The 18,434-nt window shown below is 46.9% G+C and overlaps 1 protein-coding gene across 2 annotated transcripts in view; it reads left to right on the top strand.

Annotated features, from left to right (window-relative positions):
* The window catches only part of PGAP1 (post-GPI attachment to proteins inositol deacylase 1), a 707,270-nt gene that overhangs the window by 335,331 nt on the left and 353,505 nt on the right, over window positions 1–18,434 (top strand). For both annotated transcript variants that reach the window (XM_088456228.1, XM_088456226.1), the window contains exon 14: window positions 7,863–7,938. In XM_088456228.1, coding sequence (XP_088312354.1) covers window positions 7,863–7,938 — 76 coding nt within the window. The remainder of the gene's footprint in view (window positions 1–7,862; window positions 7,939–18,434) is intronic.

Genomic DNA, 18,434 nt, shown 5'->3' with positions numbered 1-18,434 from the left:
CCCAGGGCCTGATTCTGCAAGGATCGTAATTGCAAAGCTACACGCAGGCAGATTTGCAATTGCGATCCATGCAGATATGGTAAAGCAGCAGAAGGAGGCATTACGCCTCCTGTGCATTACTTATCCGAGCTGCGTCGACCAACGCAGCATCGAATAATCTGCGTAACATCGGCCGGCTGCAGTGACCCATGGGGTCCCGCAGCCGGTCACCGTTAGAGGGAGAGGACAGGTAATCTCTTTCAGCCGATGGAGATCCTGTCTTCTTCCTTTACCCGCAACGGTGGCGCCACTCCTCCATTTCGGGAAACGGAGGGCATCGCCACCCCCTCCCCGCCCACAAACAGCAGCAGACTGTCAATCACTATTTTTTCTGTGTTTGTGAATTGTGTGCACTGTGGCTGCACGTGCATCAACAAAGGAGCAGCGCCAAGCGTGCGCCTGTGTCCCATAAGTAAAGGGCCGGCTGGCTCATTTCTTAAAGGGTGGTGTAACCCACAAAGTGCACTAGTCTCCAACAAAAATAAAAAATTATTTTCTGTTTGTGTGCGCCTTAGCCGCACGTATATATCTATATAACATAAATGGAGGACCAAACTTTCTCCGAATAAAATAGGGAAAGATCAAGAACCACTTCCTCCTAGTGCTGAAGCTGCTGCCACTAGTCATGACATAGACAATAACATGCCATCAACGTCGTCTGCCAAGGCCGATGCCCAATGTCATAGTCGAGGGCACATACAATCCCAAATGACAAAGTTCAGGAAAATGACCTTGAAAAAAACATTTAAATCATCTGAAGAGAAACGTAAACTTGCAAATATGCCATTTACGACACGGAGTGGCAAGGAATGGCTAAGGTCTTTCCCTATGTTCATGACTAGTGGTTCAGCTTCACATGACGATGGAAGCCCTCCTCCCACTTAAAAAATCAAAAGAGTTAAGCTGGCAAAAGCACAGCGAAGAACTGTGCGTTCTAAGAAGATATCACAAATCCCCAAGGAGAGTCCAAGTGTGGTGGTGGTTGCGATGCCTGACCTTCCCAGCACTGGACGGGAAGAGGTGGCTCTTTCCACCATTTGCACGCCCCCTGCAAGTGCTGAAAGGAACACCCACAGTCCACTTGCTGATATGCAAATTGAAGATGTCACTGTTGAAGTACAACAGGATGAGGATACTGCTGTAGCTGGCGCTGAGGAGGAAGTTTTTCGAGGAGGATTCTGATGGTGATGTGGTTTGTTTAAATCAGGCTCCGGGGGAGACAGTTGTCCGTGGGATGAAAAAGCCCATCACGGTCATGCCTGGGCAGAAGACCAAACATTCCACCTCTTTGGTCTGGCAATATTTCTATCCAAATCCGGACAACAACTGTCTTGCCATATGTACCATATGTAAAGGTGGAATAAGTAGGGGTAGGGACGTTAACCACCTAGGAACATCCTCCCTTATACGGCACCTGCAGCGCGTTCATAATAAGTTACTGTCAAGTTCAGAAACTTTGGCTAAGACCGTAAGCAGTCCAGGGACACCTAAATCCCGTTGTCCTGTTGTATCCAAGCGCCTGCAAACCACACCGTCAACTCCCTCCTCGTCAATTTCCTCCTTAGTCAGGATCAGAAGTAGTCCTGCAGGCCATGTCACTGGCATGACTGACTCTTCTATCCGGGATTCCTCCGGAGGATTCTGCATTGCTACACCTCCTGATGCCGCTGCTGCTGTTGCTGCTGCTGGGAGTCGTTCATCATCCCAGAGAGGAAGTAGGAACACCACTACTTTTACTAAACAATTGACCCTCCAACAGTCCTTAGCGAGGAGGATGAAGTACGACCGCAGTCATCCTGAAGCAAAACGTATAACTGAGGCCTTGACTGCTATGTTGGTGTTAGACGTGCGTCCGGTATCCGCCATTAGTGCAGTGGGATTTAGACAATTGATGGAGGTAGCGTGTCCCCGGTTCCAAATCCCGTCTAGATTCCACTTCACTAGGCAGGCGATACCGAGACTGTACAGAAACGTCAGAAAAAGTGTCCTCAGTGTCCTGAAAAATGCCGTTGTACCCAATGTCCACTTAACCACGGATATGTGGACAAGTGGAACAGGGCAGACTAAGGACTATATGACTGTGACAGCCCACTGGGTAGATGTATCACCTTAAGCAGCAACAGCAGCAGCGTCACCAGTAGCAGCATCTCAGAAACGCCAGCTCGTTCCAAGGCAGGCTACGCTGTGTATCACCGGTTTCAGTAAGAGGCACACCGCCGACAACCTCTTAGAGAAACTGAGGGAAATCATCGCCCAGTGGCTTACCCCACTTAGACTCTCCTGGGGATTTGTGATATCTGAAAACACCACCAATATTGTGCGGGCATTACATCTGGGCAAATTCCAGCACGTCCCATGTTTTGCTCACACAATAAACTTGGTGGTGCACAATTTTCTGAAAAGCGACAGGGGCTTGCAGGAGACGCTTTGGGTGGCCCGAAAAATTTCTGCCCACTTTCGCCATTCAGCGACTGCGTGCTGAAGACTGGAGCGCCAGCAAACACTCTTGAACCTGCCCCGCCATCACCGGAAGCAAGAGGTTGTGACGCGGTGGAACTCAACCCTCTATATGCTTCAGAGGATGGAGGAGCAGCAAAAGGCCATTCAAGCCTATACATCCACCTATGACCTAGGCAAAGGAGGGGGTATGCACCTGACTCAAGCGCAGTGGAGAATGATTTCCGTGTTGTGCAAGGTTCTCCAGCCCTTCGAACTTGCCACACGTGAAGTCAGTTCAGACACTGCCAGCTTGAGTCAGGTCATTCCCCTCATCAGGCTTTTGCAGAAGCAGCTGGAGAAAGTGAAGGAGGAGCTAATACGGAGCGATTCCGCTCGGCATGTGTGACTTGTGGATGAAGCCCTTCATTCGCTTTGCCAGGATTCCAGGGTGGTCAATCTGTTGAAATCAGACCACTACATTTTGGCCACCGTGCTCGATCCTAGGTTTAAAGCCTATGTGGTGTCTCTCTTTCCGGCTGACACAAGCCTGCAGAGGTGCAAAGACCTGCTGGTGAACACACTGTCAGCTGAAGCGGAACGTGACACGTCAACAGCTCCTTCTTCATTTTCTCCTGCAACTGGGGCTGCCAGGAAAAAACTTAGGTATCCTAAGCAACCCGCTGGCGGTGATGCAGGGCAGGCAGGAGCAAGTTTGGACATCTGGTCCGGACTGAAGGACCTGTCAACAATTTCTGACATGTCTACTGTCACTACATATGATACTGTCACCATTGACAGAATGGTGGAGGATTACATCGGTGACAGCATCCAAGTAGGCATGTCAGACAGTCCATACCTGTACTGGCAGGAAAAAGAGGCAATTTGGAGGCCCCTGTACAAACTGGCTCTATTTTACCTGAGTTGCCCCCCCTCCATTGTGTACTCCGAAAGAGTGTTTAGTGCAGCCGGGAACCTTGTCAGCGAATGGCGTAGGAGGTTGCTTCCACAAAATGTGGAGAAGATGATGTTCATAAAAATGAATTATCAACTCTTCCAGGGAGACCAGCCTCCAGAATGTACATAGGGACCTGTGGTGGTGGATTCCAGTGGGGACGAGTTAATTCTCTGTGAGGATGAGGATGTACACAACACTGAAGAGGGTGAGGAATCGGATGAGGAGGATGAGGACGACATCTTGCCTCCGTAGAGCCAGTTTGTGCAGGGACAGATTAATTGCCAGCTTGTTTTGTGGGGGCCCAAACGAACCAATCATTTCAGCCACTGTTGTGTGGCAGACCCTGGCGCTGAAATGATTGCTTTGTTAAAGTGTGCATGTCCTGTTTATACAACATAAGCGTGGGTGGGAGGGCCCAGGGACAATTCCATCTTGCACCTCTTTTTTTTCTTTGCATTATGTACAGTTTGGGGCCTAGTTTTTCAAACTGCCATCCTGTCTGCCACTGCAGTGTCACTCCTAGATGGGTCACGTGTTTGTGCCGCCCACTTGTGTCGCTTAGCATAGTCATCCAGCTACCTCGGTGCAACCTTTTGGACATAAAAACACTATTGTGAGGTGTGAGGTGTTCAGAATAGACTGGAAATTAGTGGAAATTAAGGTCATTGAGGTTGATAATAGCATAGGAGCAGAAAAACCAACACATTCTGTGATTTTAGCTGTTTTTATGCTTTTTAAAAAAAAAAATACAGATCCAAAACACAAAACCCAGAACCCAAAACACGGAAGGGTGGTTTTGGCAAAACCAATCCAGATCCAAAACACGAAGAAAGATCCAGATCCAAAACCAAAACACGAAAAGTGGCCGGTGCACACCCCTAGTGTGTGTGTATATGTGTGTGTATATATATATATTATACAAAACATGGTAAACTGCGCTGTAGAAATGGTAGAAGTCCAGAGTTAATAATGTATTTCTTTTAGTCCCACACTCAGGGAAAAAGGGGGGTACACTCCTCGTTTGTGTCTTGTGGCTGTTTCAAAGTTTCCAGTGAAGGGCCGTTGCTCAGTCTAATAAATAATAATTCAACAATAGTGAAACAACAGCCCTATCTAGTGTATGAGTGTGATAACTGTGTAGTTGTTCCGGAGCGTACAGCTGTGGCCAAACGATTTGAGAATGACACATGTATTGGTTTACACAAAGTTTGCTGCTTCAGTGTTTTTAGATCTTTTTGTCAGATGTTACTATGGTATACGGAAGTACAATTACAAGCATTTCATGTGTCAAAGGCTTTTATTGACAATTACATTAAGTTTTGCAAAGAGTCAATATTTGCAGTGTTGACTCTTCTTTTCAAAACATCTGCAATTTGCCCTGGCATGCTGTCAATCAACTTCTGGGCCACATACTGACTTATGGGCGCCCATTCTTGCCTAATCAATGCTTGGAGTTTGTCAGAATTTGTGGGTTTTTGTTTGTCCATCCGCCTCTTGAGGCTTGACCACAAGTTCTCAATGAGATTAAGGTTTGGGGAGTTTCCTGGCCATGGACCCAAAATTTTGATGTTTTGTTCCCCAAACCACTTAGTTATCACCTTTGCCTTATGGCAAGGTGCTCCATCATGCTGGAAAAGGCATTGTTCGTCACTAAACTGTTTTAGGATGTTTGGGAGAAGTTGCTCTTGCAGGATGTTTTGGTACCATTCTTTATTCATAGCTGTGTTCTTAGGGAAAATTGTGAGTGAGCCCACTCCCTTTGGAAGATGCAACCCCACACATGAATGGTCTCAGGATGCTTTACTGTTGGTATGACATATTCATGCAGATGTACATTAATTAGTAGCGTCACAGGCGACGAGTGAAAAGTCAATGTCTTTGAACTCAAAGTCAGCAGTGTCGGTGCAAAGTGGCAGTAGGATTTAGGTGGGTGCCGGCGTCCCGCTCCACAACTTATGATCTCCTAGTTGTTAATCAAGTGAAAGACAAGCAGCACATTGATACTGCTTATCTGTACCTTATCCTTGGAACCAATCACGTGTTGCGTGGTGAATACAGCTGGTCCAATATATGTAACTTTAGAACAGTAAATACCCCTAACTATAAAAGGTAATAAAGTGTATGTGCTCGTACCGGTGGACTCTTGGCTCTTTCCTGACGTCCACGCTGTCACTCATAGATTTATGGTATAAACAAGGGAACATAGGTACCAATGAGAAGTATCATAAAAAAAAAAAAATCACATTTAATAAAAAGAGTATCTAAAACGTACATCTAAGAACAGAACATGGAGCTTAGCTGGTTCAGGTCACCAATCCCAGGATATGGATCACTCAAAGTGATATCTCCTCAACGCCTTTTGTCAGCTTGCATTGTGGCTGGACTTCTTCAGGAGGAAGAAGTCCAGCAAAGAAGCAATTGCTTTACAATTAGCCTGGAGAGTGCCATCATTCCTGTTAGGAATTTATTTTGATTTATTATCACAGCATTTGTTACAACAGAAAAATCAACTTGTGGTGTAACCATATTAAAAATGACAATATATAAAATCAATTAACCTATAGGGATAAAACTGGCAAATGTCCATTATATCACATATAGGTACACATTTAATTAATGTATTATCATTTCACTGATAGTGTAATTTCCATTCTAATAATGTTTTTTCTGCAGAGAAACAATTTAATATAATTAGACCTATTGTCACTTTTACAGTGGTCACAGCTGTGACCAGCACTTGATCCAGTGTTAGTTAAATAGCATAACCATGCACAAATAAGCACAAACACTGGTTTCATTTAGTAGTATTCAAAGTACACTCACATAAGATATCATCTTGTAATGTTAGTACCACAACTGCAGCCAGTTCTTAATTCGATGTTCGTAAAATCAGCATGCACAAATTAGCACAACCACTTCTGTTAATGATGTTTAGAAGGTCTTTCACATCAACAAGTCACCTGGCTATCATAAAATAGCTGCTTTGCATCCCACTTATAGTACTGTAGTTGTGTGCATGCATATAATGTAATCGGTGCATGCACTAATGAATAAGAAGCAGGGCTGCCATCAGAGATTGTGAGGCCCGAGACTGACAAAATAGGCAGTTTGAAAGAGGTGAGCTTTGCTGTGGATAATGGGGTTGGAGCTACAGCAGAGATGGGGCATCAATGGGTACGTAAACCAGTTTAAATTTTTTTTTTAATTTGGGCTTTGGGGTGGGTGTTAACATGTCATTCTATAACATAGAGGTGAGGTTGTGAGAACGGGGTGAAAATATGAGAGCAGGGTGAAGGTATGAGAGCAGGAGTCTCTGTACCTGGTTTGTCTCCACCACAGTAATATCTGGATGTGAAGTGGGATCCCCCGCAGCCTCTCCTGCTCCTGTCTGAGCACTTTCTCTTCACCATCACGCAGCAGTGACTGTAGATAGTTTCTCCCCCGCTGCTCCCTCCCCCACTGCTGCTCCTCATCTTTCTCCCTCTGGCTGCTCTTTTCCCGGCCCAGCCTCTCCATGCTGGCTAGCGGATGCCTGACTGCCGCTCATACTCACTCAAAAAGAGAGTGGGGGCTGGGTGGCAGCGGCATTTCGATTTTGGTGCCGGTCGCGAGTTAATCGGAGCTCGCAGACCAGCAGCTGCCAGCTGCAGTTTGCAGACCGGTAGCCGCCAGCTTGAGGTGCCAGAACAGCAGCTGCCAGCCAGCAGGGAGAGATGAGCCGCCGCTGTGGCCGCTCATGATTGGCTTCCTGTCCACAAGTTACAATTGGCTTGTGGCCATCGCCACTTTTAAAATGCAGCCAGCTCTTTTCCACTCTGCTTCCATCCGTGCCCCCTTTTTGTCCGGGTCTGGGTCTCTAGTCCCGGCAGTCCCTCCCTGATTGCAGCCTTGATAAGAAGCAGTGTACAGCATTCTGTATTGGTTGAATATACAGTACAACCAAATCCTGCTGATGCAGCTGTACAGTACCAATGTAGGTAATAAATAGCATTCAAAGTTGGCTACAGATACAAAATAAGTAGGGAGATCCCAAATAAATGCCAGTTTTACAGGTATTTCGGGACTGTCCTGCTAAAGTCAGGATGGTTGGAAGGTTAGCTTTTTCTAAGATCCAGATGTTACCAGCTCTGCTTTTTCCAGTTATTGATCTAACAGCTCAGCCTTTTAAATTTTAATTTACATTCTTCTCTAAATGTGCACAAAATCTTATATATGTTTCAAGGAAAACATTAAGGTATACTTAGATGACTGATGCTCATTTACTAACATTTGCTATGAGGCGGTGTAAATTTATCTTTTTCTTATCTAGTAAGACAATGAAATAAAATGTCTGTTTTAGTTTGGCTAATACCATTTTGGCACTTAAATGAAAACATGCCCCTTTGACTTCATTCTGGTTAAATTTAATTTTGTTTGAATTTTCTTTTAGTTTTCTGTGGAGTGTGAGTTCTTAAACGAAGATTTGAAAACTGTGCAATTGCCTGTAACACATGCATTGTCATTTGGTATGTACAAATTACACGTTAATGCCATTCATCCATGTCCCATGTTGCCTAAAACTACATTAATGAGAGATTAATTTAGGCCCGTGCCTTTTTTTTTTTTTTTTAAACCTACTAGTGCTCGCCTCAATCCCTCTGTCTCTCCATTACTAGTCTGTCTGTTTCTCCATCACCAGTCCCCTGTGTCTCTCCAAGGAAGTAGTTGGCATCCTGGCGTGAGGGATGCCGATGGTCTGAATACCGGCGCCGAAATCCCGATATGTCGGCATCCGGCACTAGTATCCCGAAGGTAAGTATCGAGGTGTAAAGGGGAGGTTAGGCATTAGGGGGAGGGTTAGGGTTAGGCACCAGGGAGGGAGGGTTGGGATTAGGGTGCGGGGAGGTTAGGTTTAGGCATTAGGGGGGAGGTTAGGTTTAGGCACTGGGGATGGATGGGGTGTTAGGTATAGAGTGCGTGGAGGGGGAGGTAAGGCTTAGGCACTAGGGGGGTAGGATAGAGTTAAGCACCAGGGAGTGAGGGTTAGGGGGAGACGTACCAGTAGTTTCTATGGGTGTCGGGATTCTGGCTGTCGGGATGCCACTGTCTGTATTCTTACCAGCGGCACCCCGACAGCCGTGATTTCATACCCATTCCGTCTCTCCATAACCGGTCTATTCTTTTTTTTTTTTTCCATAACCATTCTCTCTCCATAAGCAATTGTTTCAACCTTTTCTCTATACAATACTACGGACACTTGGTGGAGACCTATAAATAAAGGATGATAATAAAAATTAAATTGAAGTGAATAATTAATGTAGGCCTACTGCAGATGCATGAACTGTTTCTAGTTGTTGAAAGTGCATATAATTATCTCTTCATTATTTAGAAACTGTACATTAAAACATACCTATAAATAACTAAAACTATTTCCATTCAATATACATATTCAATTAGATATCCTGTTAATTTGTCTCCACATGTTCCTTTACTAAAAGCCCCCCCCCGTATGCAAGTGGCATTCACCATCCCAGTAGTTCTAAAAAGAGGACCCCCGCCAGTGTACTTTGTGTTTGACCACTTAACCAGTCAGAAATTGTCATTTGTCTTTTTGTTTTGTTTTTTAAATATAATAACATTTAGAATGTTTAATATTTAAAAATAAATTTACCTAGGGAGCGTCCCCTGCCCCCATGTCCTTAGGCCCCCATTTTAAAATCACCTCCCACCCCCATCAGAAATAGTCCACTGTGGCAAAAGATCACCAGCATTCACACCTCACACCCTCTATTGGTAATATATCCCAATGGCAGAGCCCCCCCTCTCCAGTGTCAATGGACCTCCCATTGTAGTAGTGCCCACCCTCCCCATGTGTCACTGTATATGCAATTCTTTATTTTTAAAGAAAAAAAACAAAAAACCTTTATGTGGGACAGCATAATCCAACCCCTATGCACCCTCAGTGCTAAAAATCCCCCCCCAACTATTATTACCCCTCCCATGTGTCATAGCACCGCACCTTATTGCAGAGCGTGGGCAGGGGACTGATCATCAGCCCTCCCTGCTGCAACTGTTCTCTGCTGCACTTTTAGTTTAGGCACATGCACCCCGCAGTGCCGTTTGCGGCATTCTGGGGTGCAATATTTAGAGTGATATCTCGGCAGTCACAGTCCGCAATATCACTGTCAGGGGTCTGGAGCAGGAGTAAGAGATCTGTTCAGTAAAAGTAATTTCCTCTATAAAAAAAAGGGGTGCAGAGGGCGATTATGTCATTTCACCAGGCGGAAAAGTATCGCCGTATTCAATTTGAAAGACTTTCCGCCTAGGCGGATAGTCAATGCAATGTAATAGGCGGAAAAGTTTTGCCTATGAATAGTAGGCAGAAAAAAGTGCAGAATTGGGGTTTTGGGGTGCAACATTGCAGGAACCCCCGTGCAGCCTTTTAAACAGTGTCCCAAAGGTAAAAACTAGCAAACTACACTTGGGGGGGGGGGGGGTTTCATAGCAGGGGCTTGCGCCAGGTGGATTTTTCACAATTTTTTCAACTTAACTATACCAACTTTAAGATATGCTGGCCCCCATTTTCAAGTAGCCCAAATTTGCTGGGATAAGTTATTTTCTGCAAAAAAAACCTTGAGAATACTATTCTGCACCACTTATACAAAAACACTATTTAGCAGCTATTGAGCTCGTTTAAAAACACCAAATACCTTCAGCAAGCCAAATCGGGGGGTACCATAGCTAACCCCCATGTCAGAGCATCTTTTGGGGGGTGTCAGGCTGATTTCCGCTTGTTTAAGTTTCGCTGGGTCCCGTTTTCGCGTACTTTCAAATTGAATACGGGGATACGTGGGCACGCGTGCGATACTTTTCCGCCTACAAAACACGCGATGTAGGTGAAAAGTCTGGGAGGCGGAAAAGTATCGCGGGTCCGCTCGAATTGTATACGGCTCTTGGTTGGGTATGATATCCAGCTGGTCAAAACCCCGGCATGCAAGTTACCGGCACCAAAATCCCGACCGGGTCTAAATCTCGGCAACCAAAATGCTGACACGGACTAAATACTGACAATCAACATCCCGATGTCAGAATACAGGCTGGGACATAAATTAGAAATGGACAAAATCCTGAAAAATCAATACCGACATGTCACTATACAGACATGGTCAAAATATCGACATGTCACTATACAGACATGGACAAAATGCTGACAGGTCACTATACCAACTTGGATAAAATACTGACAGGTCACTACACCTACATGGACAAATTCCCGACATGGCAAAATCCAGGCAAGGACAAAATCCCAACATTTAAAATCCTGACACATCAAAATCCTGACAATATACTTACACTCCAGATGTGCAACAAATGAGAGGTGTCCTCATAAACCCATATTTTAGCAGATAAACCCATGTTCACAATAATTGAGGCTATGAGGACATTTTTTTTTCTTTTGTTGCACAATTGACACCAATATGGGACTACAAATCTCAGCATGGAAATACCACTTCCACTAAAACACTGGATTACTGTGAATATGGGTTTATAAGGAAGTGTCTGTAGGTATTTTTTTTTCCTTTTGTCGGGATTTTGATTGTCTGGATTTTAACTGTGCCCGGATGTTCATGTGTCTGTATTTTATCCATGTCGGTATTGTGGTTGTCTGTATTCTGTCCATGTTGGTTTTATGGGTGTCAGGATTTTGATGTCGGGATTATGTCCGCCGGGATTTAGTCAGGTGGGATTTTGACTACAGCCCTTGAGCATGAGCAATCTGTTTGAGCCCTACATTGTAGTGCTGTAAGGTGGCTTACTAGTTCTTAACATTTAAAGAAGCACCACCCAGCTACAGGTTGGGTACAGGATCCCGGCGGTCAGGATGACAGCGGTCAGAATACCGACAGTGGCATCCTGATGGTTAGAATCCCGACATTTGCAGATAAGTACCCCTACATTAATCCCCTAGCCCTAACCCATCTTTCCCGCAGCCTAACACTAACCCTCCCTCTAGTGCCTAACTCTAAACCTAACCCACATACTTACCCGCCTGGACCGCAGGTGTCGGGATGCTGTTGCCAACATTCTCACCCTTGTCTGCATTCTCTGCTCTACAGGAATCCCAACTACATGCCCCAAGCTACAGCTTTACCCACAAGCTCCATGATTGCAAACTTAATAAGAAATGCAAAAATAGGGATGAAAACCCGGGGACTACAGAAAAAGTATTAGGGATGAGGCAATACAGCTTACACGCATTTCTTCTGGTTGTTCTGGTCAGTGGTAGGGGACTACAGGCTTTTGTAGCAAGCAAGAGTTATCTCTACAAATAGCTTTTGAATGCCCACCCCTGCAGACCAATTGTACCCTTTAGAAATACATATTGCATTTACTTGCTGCCCACTGCTCTGCTAAAAGTCACCTAAAAGTAAAGGACTCACTGCAGCACACCCACAACAGAGCTATTCTAGGTGCTCGAAAAAAGAGGACATCCAGCGCACATAACTCCTCAATCAGATTATACAATAGTAATGGTGTGTAATACTCGTACAAGTCCGTTAATAGGTTAATTAAAATAGATATATTAGTTACCACTTTATGGTTATTGGTAAATGTAGATTAATTGGTATACGTTATATAATAAACGATAACCACGAATAAGTCACCACCGTAAACGATAACCATGAGTCAGTGTATGGAAATCTATATAAATAAAACACTGAGATGGGAATAATCTATAAAAATACTTTTTATTAAATATTAAATCGGATATATATCCTAGAAGGGTGATTAAAAAAATACTAATACCGGTATGGCATATACTGACAAACGAACATCACATGTAAACTAGGGATGTGCAGGCTCGGATAGGTTCGAGTTTGCACGTGGAGTTCGGATTTTTCCCTCCAAAAAAACGGAACTCAGAACGAGGCAAAACGTCATCTTACATGGACGAACATCATCATTCCTGGACAAAAGTCCAGGAATGATGATGTTCGTCCATGTAAGATGACGTTTTGCCTCGTTCTGAGTTCCGTTTTTTTGGAGGGAAAAATCCGAACTCCACGTGCAAACTCGAACCTATCCGAGCCTGCACATCCCTAATGTAAACATAAAACAACATAAGACACAGTGTGTTGTGCAGGGTAATACACTGGAGGCGTTTTACTTGCCCTGCATTTAATAACAGTCCTGTGCTCAGTCTAGAGCAATTCAGTATGTACCCCTGCAGTGGGATCAGTGCCGTGGGAATGTTCCTGGCATTTGTCCAAAGGACAGAAGGTAAGGTAATGAAACACCTAGGTGGAGTGGGTGGTTACCTCCGTCTTCCTGGTATAGTCCTGCTGTAATTCAGGTATACTCACGCTCTAGACTGAGCACAGGACTGTTATTAAATGCAGGGCACACCATTACTATTGTATAATCTGATTGAGGAGTTATATGCGCTGGATGTCCTCTTTTCTACTGCAGGGTCCATAGGGTATCCACAGGATATCTTGGGGTATAGGCGATGGCGGCAGACATCCAGGCACCACAGAGTTACATTTTCAGCCTCCCAGGATGCACTGGGGTCCCTCTCCTATACCCCGCCCCCGAGCCTCAGGCCACTCAGTTTTCGTCGGTGCCTGGCCGGACCAGTCGCACCGTACAGAGGGGGGTCTTTTCAAGGCCCCTGAAGATTTCTTAGCAGCTGTGGCTGCACAACTAGAGTGCTCCAGCATAGGACAGTCAGTATTGACGTCCATGCTGTCACTCCTACACCCCGCCGGTACCAGAACGCCGGTACCGATCCGGGGATGCTGGTTGGTAGCTGGGGTCACAGCTAGCGGTGACCCCGGCTACCTGGACTGTGGCCAGATGCACGGGGGACAAGGTAAGTGGCGGGGTCCCGCGGTGGGCACCCGCCGGTAACACAGTCCTTTTTGGTCCCCAGGCAGGGGGCTCCCTGGGGACCGGCTGCGCGTGGGGCCAGGTACTGATCCTGCGCCTTCCACTAGACCACCAGGGACAGCGGACCGCAGCATGTGCGGTACAGCGCGGCGTCCCAGGGGTTAATAGCAGGCCAGGGGAGAACACCTTCCCTGTCTCACAGCCGGCGTCTCCCCCGCTGCACAGTGCCATTCCACAGCGGTCTGAGCGGGCTGTGTCAGTGCTCCTCCCCCGGGCCCGCCTCCTCTCTGCTCCTCGGTGGCCATTTTCTCACTACATGTGCTGGGAATGACAAAAGCTGCTGGAAGCTGTTACAGGTGCCATTGCGGTCCGGGTCCCCCGCATACCTCTCCTTCAATTAAGGTCAGTGTATGCAGCACTGTTTCCTCTGGTCTGTGTAGTTGATCGCAGTTTCCTCTGGTCTGTGTAGTTGATCGCAGTGCTTGTAATGCAGGATGTTATCTGTGCATTGTATGTGACTTAAATGCTAGCGCTGTTTGCCTGTACTTTCATTTCTGACTGTCAGCCTTTTTCCTATCCCTGTTCTTCTGCTACAGCCCTTGCGGTGCGGTGTTGCAGGGTGTTTATTACCTCACAGTAAACGTGTTTTTTCTGTGTGGGAGGTCACATACGCTCCGTTCACAATCCTCATGTCTGAAAGTGAACGAGGATATCCTCTTCCAGCTGCAGTTAGCGGAGGGATATGTAGACGCTGAGGGTTTATGGAGGGCATGTTGTATTATATATCACGCCCCATTTCTGTCACTGTGCCTGCACAAAAAGGGGACCACCCTCGGCTGGCTAAGATGCTTACAGCCCTTGTGGGCAACGCCCCCTGCGTTTCCCCATAGGGGTTATCGCAGCGAGTGGTGGTCTCATCACATGCAGGGGTCCCTGGGCAGTTGATGGTACCCCAGTGTATCCTGTTTTTCGCCCCCCCAGGTCTCGCAGGAGCCTGTGTGGGTGAATTTATTGTCCAAATGGTATAACACCTGATGGACGTTTTACAGGGGGAGTCACCATTTCGGCCTTCTAAACGGCCTTTTGGGTCTCAGACGGGTAAGAACATGACGTCTGATGACGGTGACAATATTGACTTTTTCAGACACGAGCCCTTAGTGCAAAGGAGGCGTAGTCTGGGTCTAAAGTCTATATACCTGGCCTTATACGGGCAGTCCGTGCGGCTTTGGTTATTACATATCCCCCGTGGCTAAATCCAAATATGCCTTCTTTAAGGATAAGGGTGTTGCCACTGTAATTCCTCTATCTGGTCAGGTGGATCATTTAGAGGAGGTGTGGAAAATCCGGGTAAGCGGTTCCAGCTTCAAAAACGTTTGACCTTTTGCATACCCCTTTACGGATATTTATTTTTCCGAATGGGAGTTACCTTTACGGGTAGATTCTCATGTTACACGCCTAGTGAGGAGTGTTACGTTGCCCATGCCCTCCAGGTCCTCCTTGAAGGAGGTTACACATTGCAAGGTGCAAATATATCTAAAATCCAATTATTCCCTTGCTGGAGGGGCTTCCAGGCCGGCTATGGCCGTGTGCTGGGGGGCCAGAGCCATGGAGCGCTGGGTAGGTAACTGGATCTCTGCACACTGACTCTCCAGCAGAGCAGGTGGATAGTGGCAAATTCTCAGAGACTTAGCCACGTTCATAATGTGACAGTCTTACATATAGCCTACTCTTTTCCAGAATCTCCTCGGCAGCAGTAGCGGCTCGCCGCTCCCTGTGGTTGCGCTCTTGGAAAGCGGATGCAGATTCCATTTGGAATGCTTTGCCTTTTACGGGACAGGTCCTGTTTGGCCCTCATCTGGACACAATTGTGGCCCCGCAGGCAACAGCTACGTCTGCGTGTCTGCCATCGGCTACAGTCCCATCGGGGTCTGGGGCTTTGTCTTTTTGGCCCCGTGAGGCCAGGGTAAGTCTAAAATATAGCTTTCCAAGACAGTCAGTAGCCAGGAAATCTGCTCAACCATAAGAACAGGCTTGGGTTACAAGACGTCCTACTCCCAAGTTGCACTATAAGCCTTCAGCCTCACGGGACGGGCCTCCTCTCGGGGGACCCCAGAGTTGGAGGCCGGCTTCTTCAGTTCGCCCAGTGCTGGTGTCGGACCTCCACGGACACTGGGGTAAGAGAAATATTTCCTTGAAGATATGTCCTCTCCTCCCGGTAAAAGCCTCCCAGACGGTTTTTCGTTACAGGTCTTCTGTCAATTCAGGACAAGGCCCTGTAATTTTTGAGGGTGTTACACTCTATGCTCCAGGCAGGAGTTATAGTACCTATTCCGTTGCCCCAAAGGGGAACGAGGTATTACTCCATCCTCTTTCTGGTACGGAAACCCAATGGGTCTTACCTGGACATCCTCAACCTCGAATCTTTCAACAAATTCTTAAGGGTTCCTTGGTTCAGGAGGGGGACTCTGCATTCCATCATTCAATGGAGCCTGGGAATATTGTGGTGTCGTTGGATATATTCAGGGTGACTACCTGAATGTCCCTATTTTCTTAGAACACCAGTGTTTTTCCTCAGGTTTGCAGTGGTCGATAAGCATTTCCAGTTTTACCAGGGTCATGGCAGTTATGGCAGCCCACCTGCAGATGCAGGGGGTCCGCTTCTTACCCAATCCGGGCGACCTCCTGGTGTTACCAGAGTCTCCAGAGATACTTCAGTGCCATCTGCAACGGAAAATATCTGTGTTGCTACGTTAGGGCTGACTGATACACTGGAAATGGTCCTCTCTGATTCTTCACAGAGGATGCTCCATATCCCAACATCTGTGGATCTTTGTGATTGAGGAAAAGATCTCTGCATTACAGGCAAAGGTACGCAGTTGCCTGCAGAGTCGCCGAGTGTCTATTCACTCGGCATTGTTGTTCCTGGGTTCCAGGGTGTCGCTGTTCGACATGGTGGAGAGTACCCAGTGTCACTCTGAACCTCTAGAAAAATTGATCCTCTGCGGATGGGATGGGTTGCCCCATAGGATAAAGTCAATAGTGCTTTCTCTGGAGGTTTGTCTCTCTCTGGCCTGGTGGTTGCGGAAAGCTTACCTAAACAAGGGGCACCCCCTTTGGGATTGCGCACCGGGTCCTTCTGACAACGGACGCCAGTATCCGTGGCTGGGAAGCAGTGACTGGTCCACACTTGTTCTAGGGCAGGTGGACACCAGTAGTTTTTGCGCTTCCCATAAACATCTGAGAACTCTGAGCAGTATTCACGGTTCTCCAGCATGCAGGACAGGTCCTCCATCATGATGGCTTATGTAAACCACCTAGGTGGTTCCCGAAGTCGGGCGACACTAACAGTGGTGTCCCGAATTCTGGCTTGGGTGGAAGGCTATATCCCTGCCGTCATCGGCAGTGTTCATTCAGGAATCCTCAGATGGAAAGCAGGCTTTCCCAGCCGTCAGGACGTGCATTCAGGGAAATGTCCTCTTCATCAGGAGGTCTTCAATCTTCTGGTGAACAAGTGGAGCCTTTCAGAGATGAGACTCTTATGGTAGACGTATGTTGGTCCAGTGGACCTTCTAAGTTGTGTACCTCATCCCTCCCTTATCCCTTCTTCATCCAGTAATAGCAAGAAGGAGGCGCGCTCATGCTGATAGCTCGTGCGTGGGCCAGACGGCACTATTACTCAGATCTTTGGAGTGTTTCAGTTAACACTCCGAAGCTGTTACCTCTACGACCGGACCTGTTATCTCAGGATCCTGGCTGATACCCAGACCTGGGTTGTCTGTCCTTGCCGGTGTGGCGGTGGAGACTGCCCTCTTAAGGTCTAGGAGTTTTTCCAGCTCTATAGTTAACAGGGCCTATGTCCATGCTAAGAGCTCGGAAGATTTTATCTGCAAGAATTTACCATCAGGTATGGCATACTTTCTTTCAGTTGTATCGCCCTACAGGCTCTGCTCCTCGGGTATTCCGGATATCCAGAGTGTTGGCTTTCCTACAGGTGGGCTTAGATAACGGTCTTCGCCTTGCTTACCTGAAGGTGCAGGTTTCTGCCCTGTTGGTTTCATCGTAGGATTGCTACTCTTCCTGATGTCCGCACCTTTGTGCAGGGGTATACATTATATTCAGCATCCCTTTGGTCCACCTGTGGCTCCTTGGGATTTGGCTGTGGTCTTTAGGGCTCTCTGAGGACCGCCATTTGATCCACTGGGCTCAGTGGATTTCAAATGGCTTATGGCTAGGAATGTATTCCTTCTGGCCATTGATTTGGCCGGTAGGATCTCAGAATGGGGGGCTCTGTCATGTAGACCTCCCTCTTTCTCATCTTTCCTAGGAACAGGGCAGTGCTTCGCACTTGCCCTGGTTTTTTTTACCTACGGTGGTGTCTAGTTTCCACATCAATGAGGAAATTATAGTACCTGCCTTTACTTCCCCAGTCCTTTCTGCTGGTGAGGCCTCTTTGGATGTGGTACGGGCTCTAAGAATTTAAGTTGACCGTACCAGTCCATTTAAGAAATCAGACTCTCGGTTTTGTCCTTTCTGGTTTCCATAAAAAGGGTTGGCCTGCCACTGCGCTAACTTTGGCAGGATGGATTCACAGGTCTTCCTGTTCCATCCTCTATTAAAGCTCTTCCACTAGGTCTGTGGGTCCTTTGTGGGCAGCTCGACGTGGCGGTTCAGCGGTGATTGGCAGCCACGTGGTCATCTGTCCATATTTTTGTAAGGTATTATGTTTTTGATACCTTCGCCTCTCAGGATGCTTCCTTCGGGCGGCGGATTCTCCTTACAGCACAGGAGCGTCCCCACCCTTAAAGGATACTGCTTTGGGACATCCCCAAGGTATCCTGTGGATACCCTATGGACCCTGCAGTAGAAAATATGAGATATGATAAGAACTTACCCTTGTTATCTCTATTTCTACGAAGTCCACAGGGTTCCACAGGACTCCCGCCCTGTCGCACCTGTACTGCAGATGGGCTTTGATCTGGTCACCGGTTTCTCCGTCTCCTTCTGGTGAGAATGTGATTCTTGTGTGTTCCAGACTTTCTTCTCTCTCTTTTTTGCTCCTGCTCCGGCCTATGGCTTGTTACGAAATTGAGTGGCCTGAGGCTCGGGGGCAGGGTATAGGAGAGGGACCCCA

This window comes from Taudactylus pleione, unplaced genomic scaffold, assembly GCF_031769625.1.
Source record: "Taudactylus pleione unplaced genomic scaffold, aTauple2 ptg000690l, whole genome shotgun sequence".
In the NCBI taxonomy this organism is placed as follows: domain Eukaryota; kingdom Metazoa; phylum Chordata; class Amphibia; order Anura; family Myobatrachidae; genus Taudactylus; species Taudactylus pleione.
Note: the sequence above shows the minus strand (reverse complement) of the source record. Positions and strands in the feature narration are given on the sequence as shown.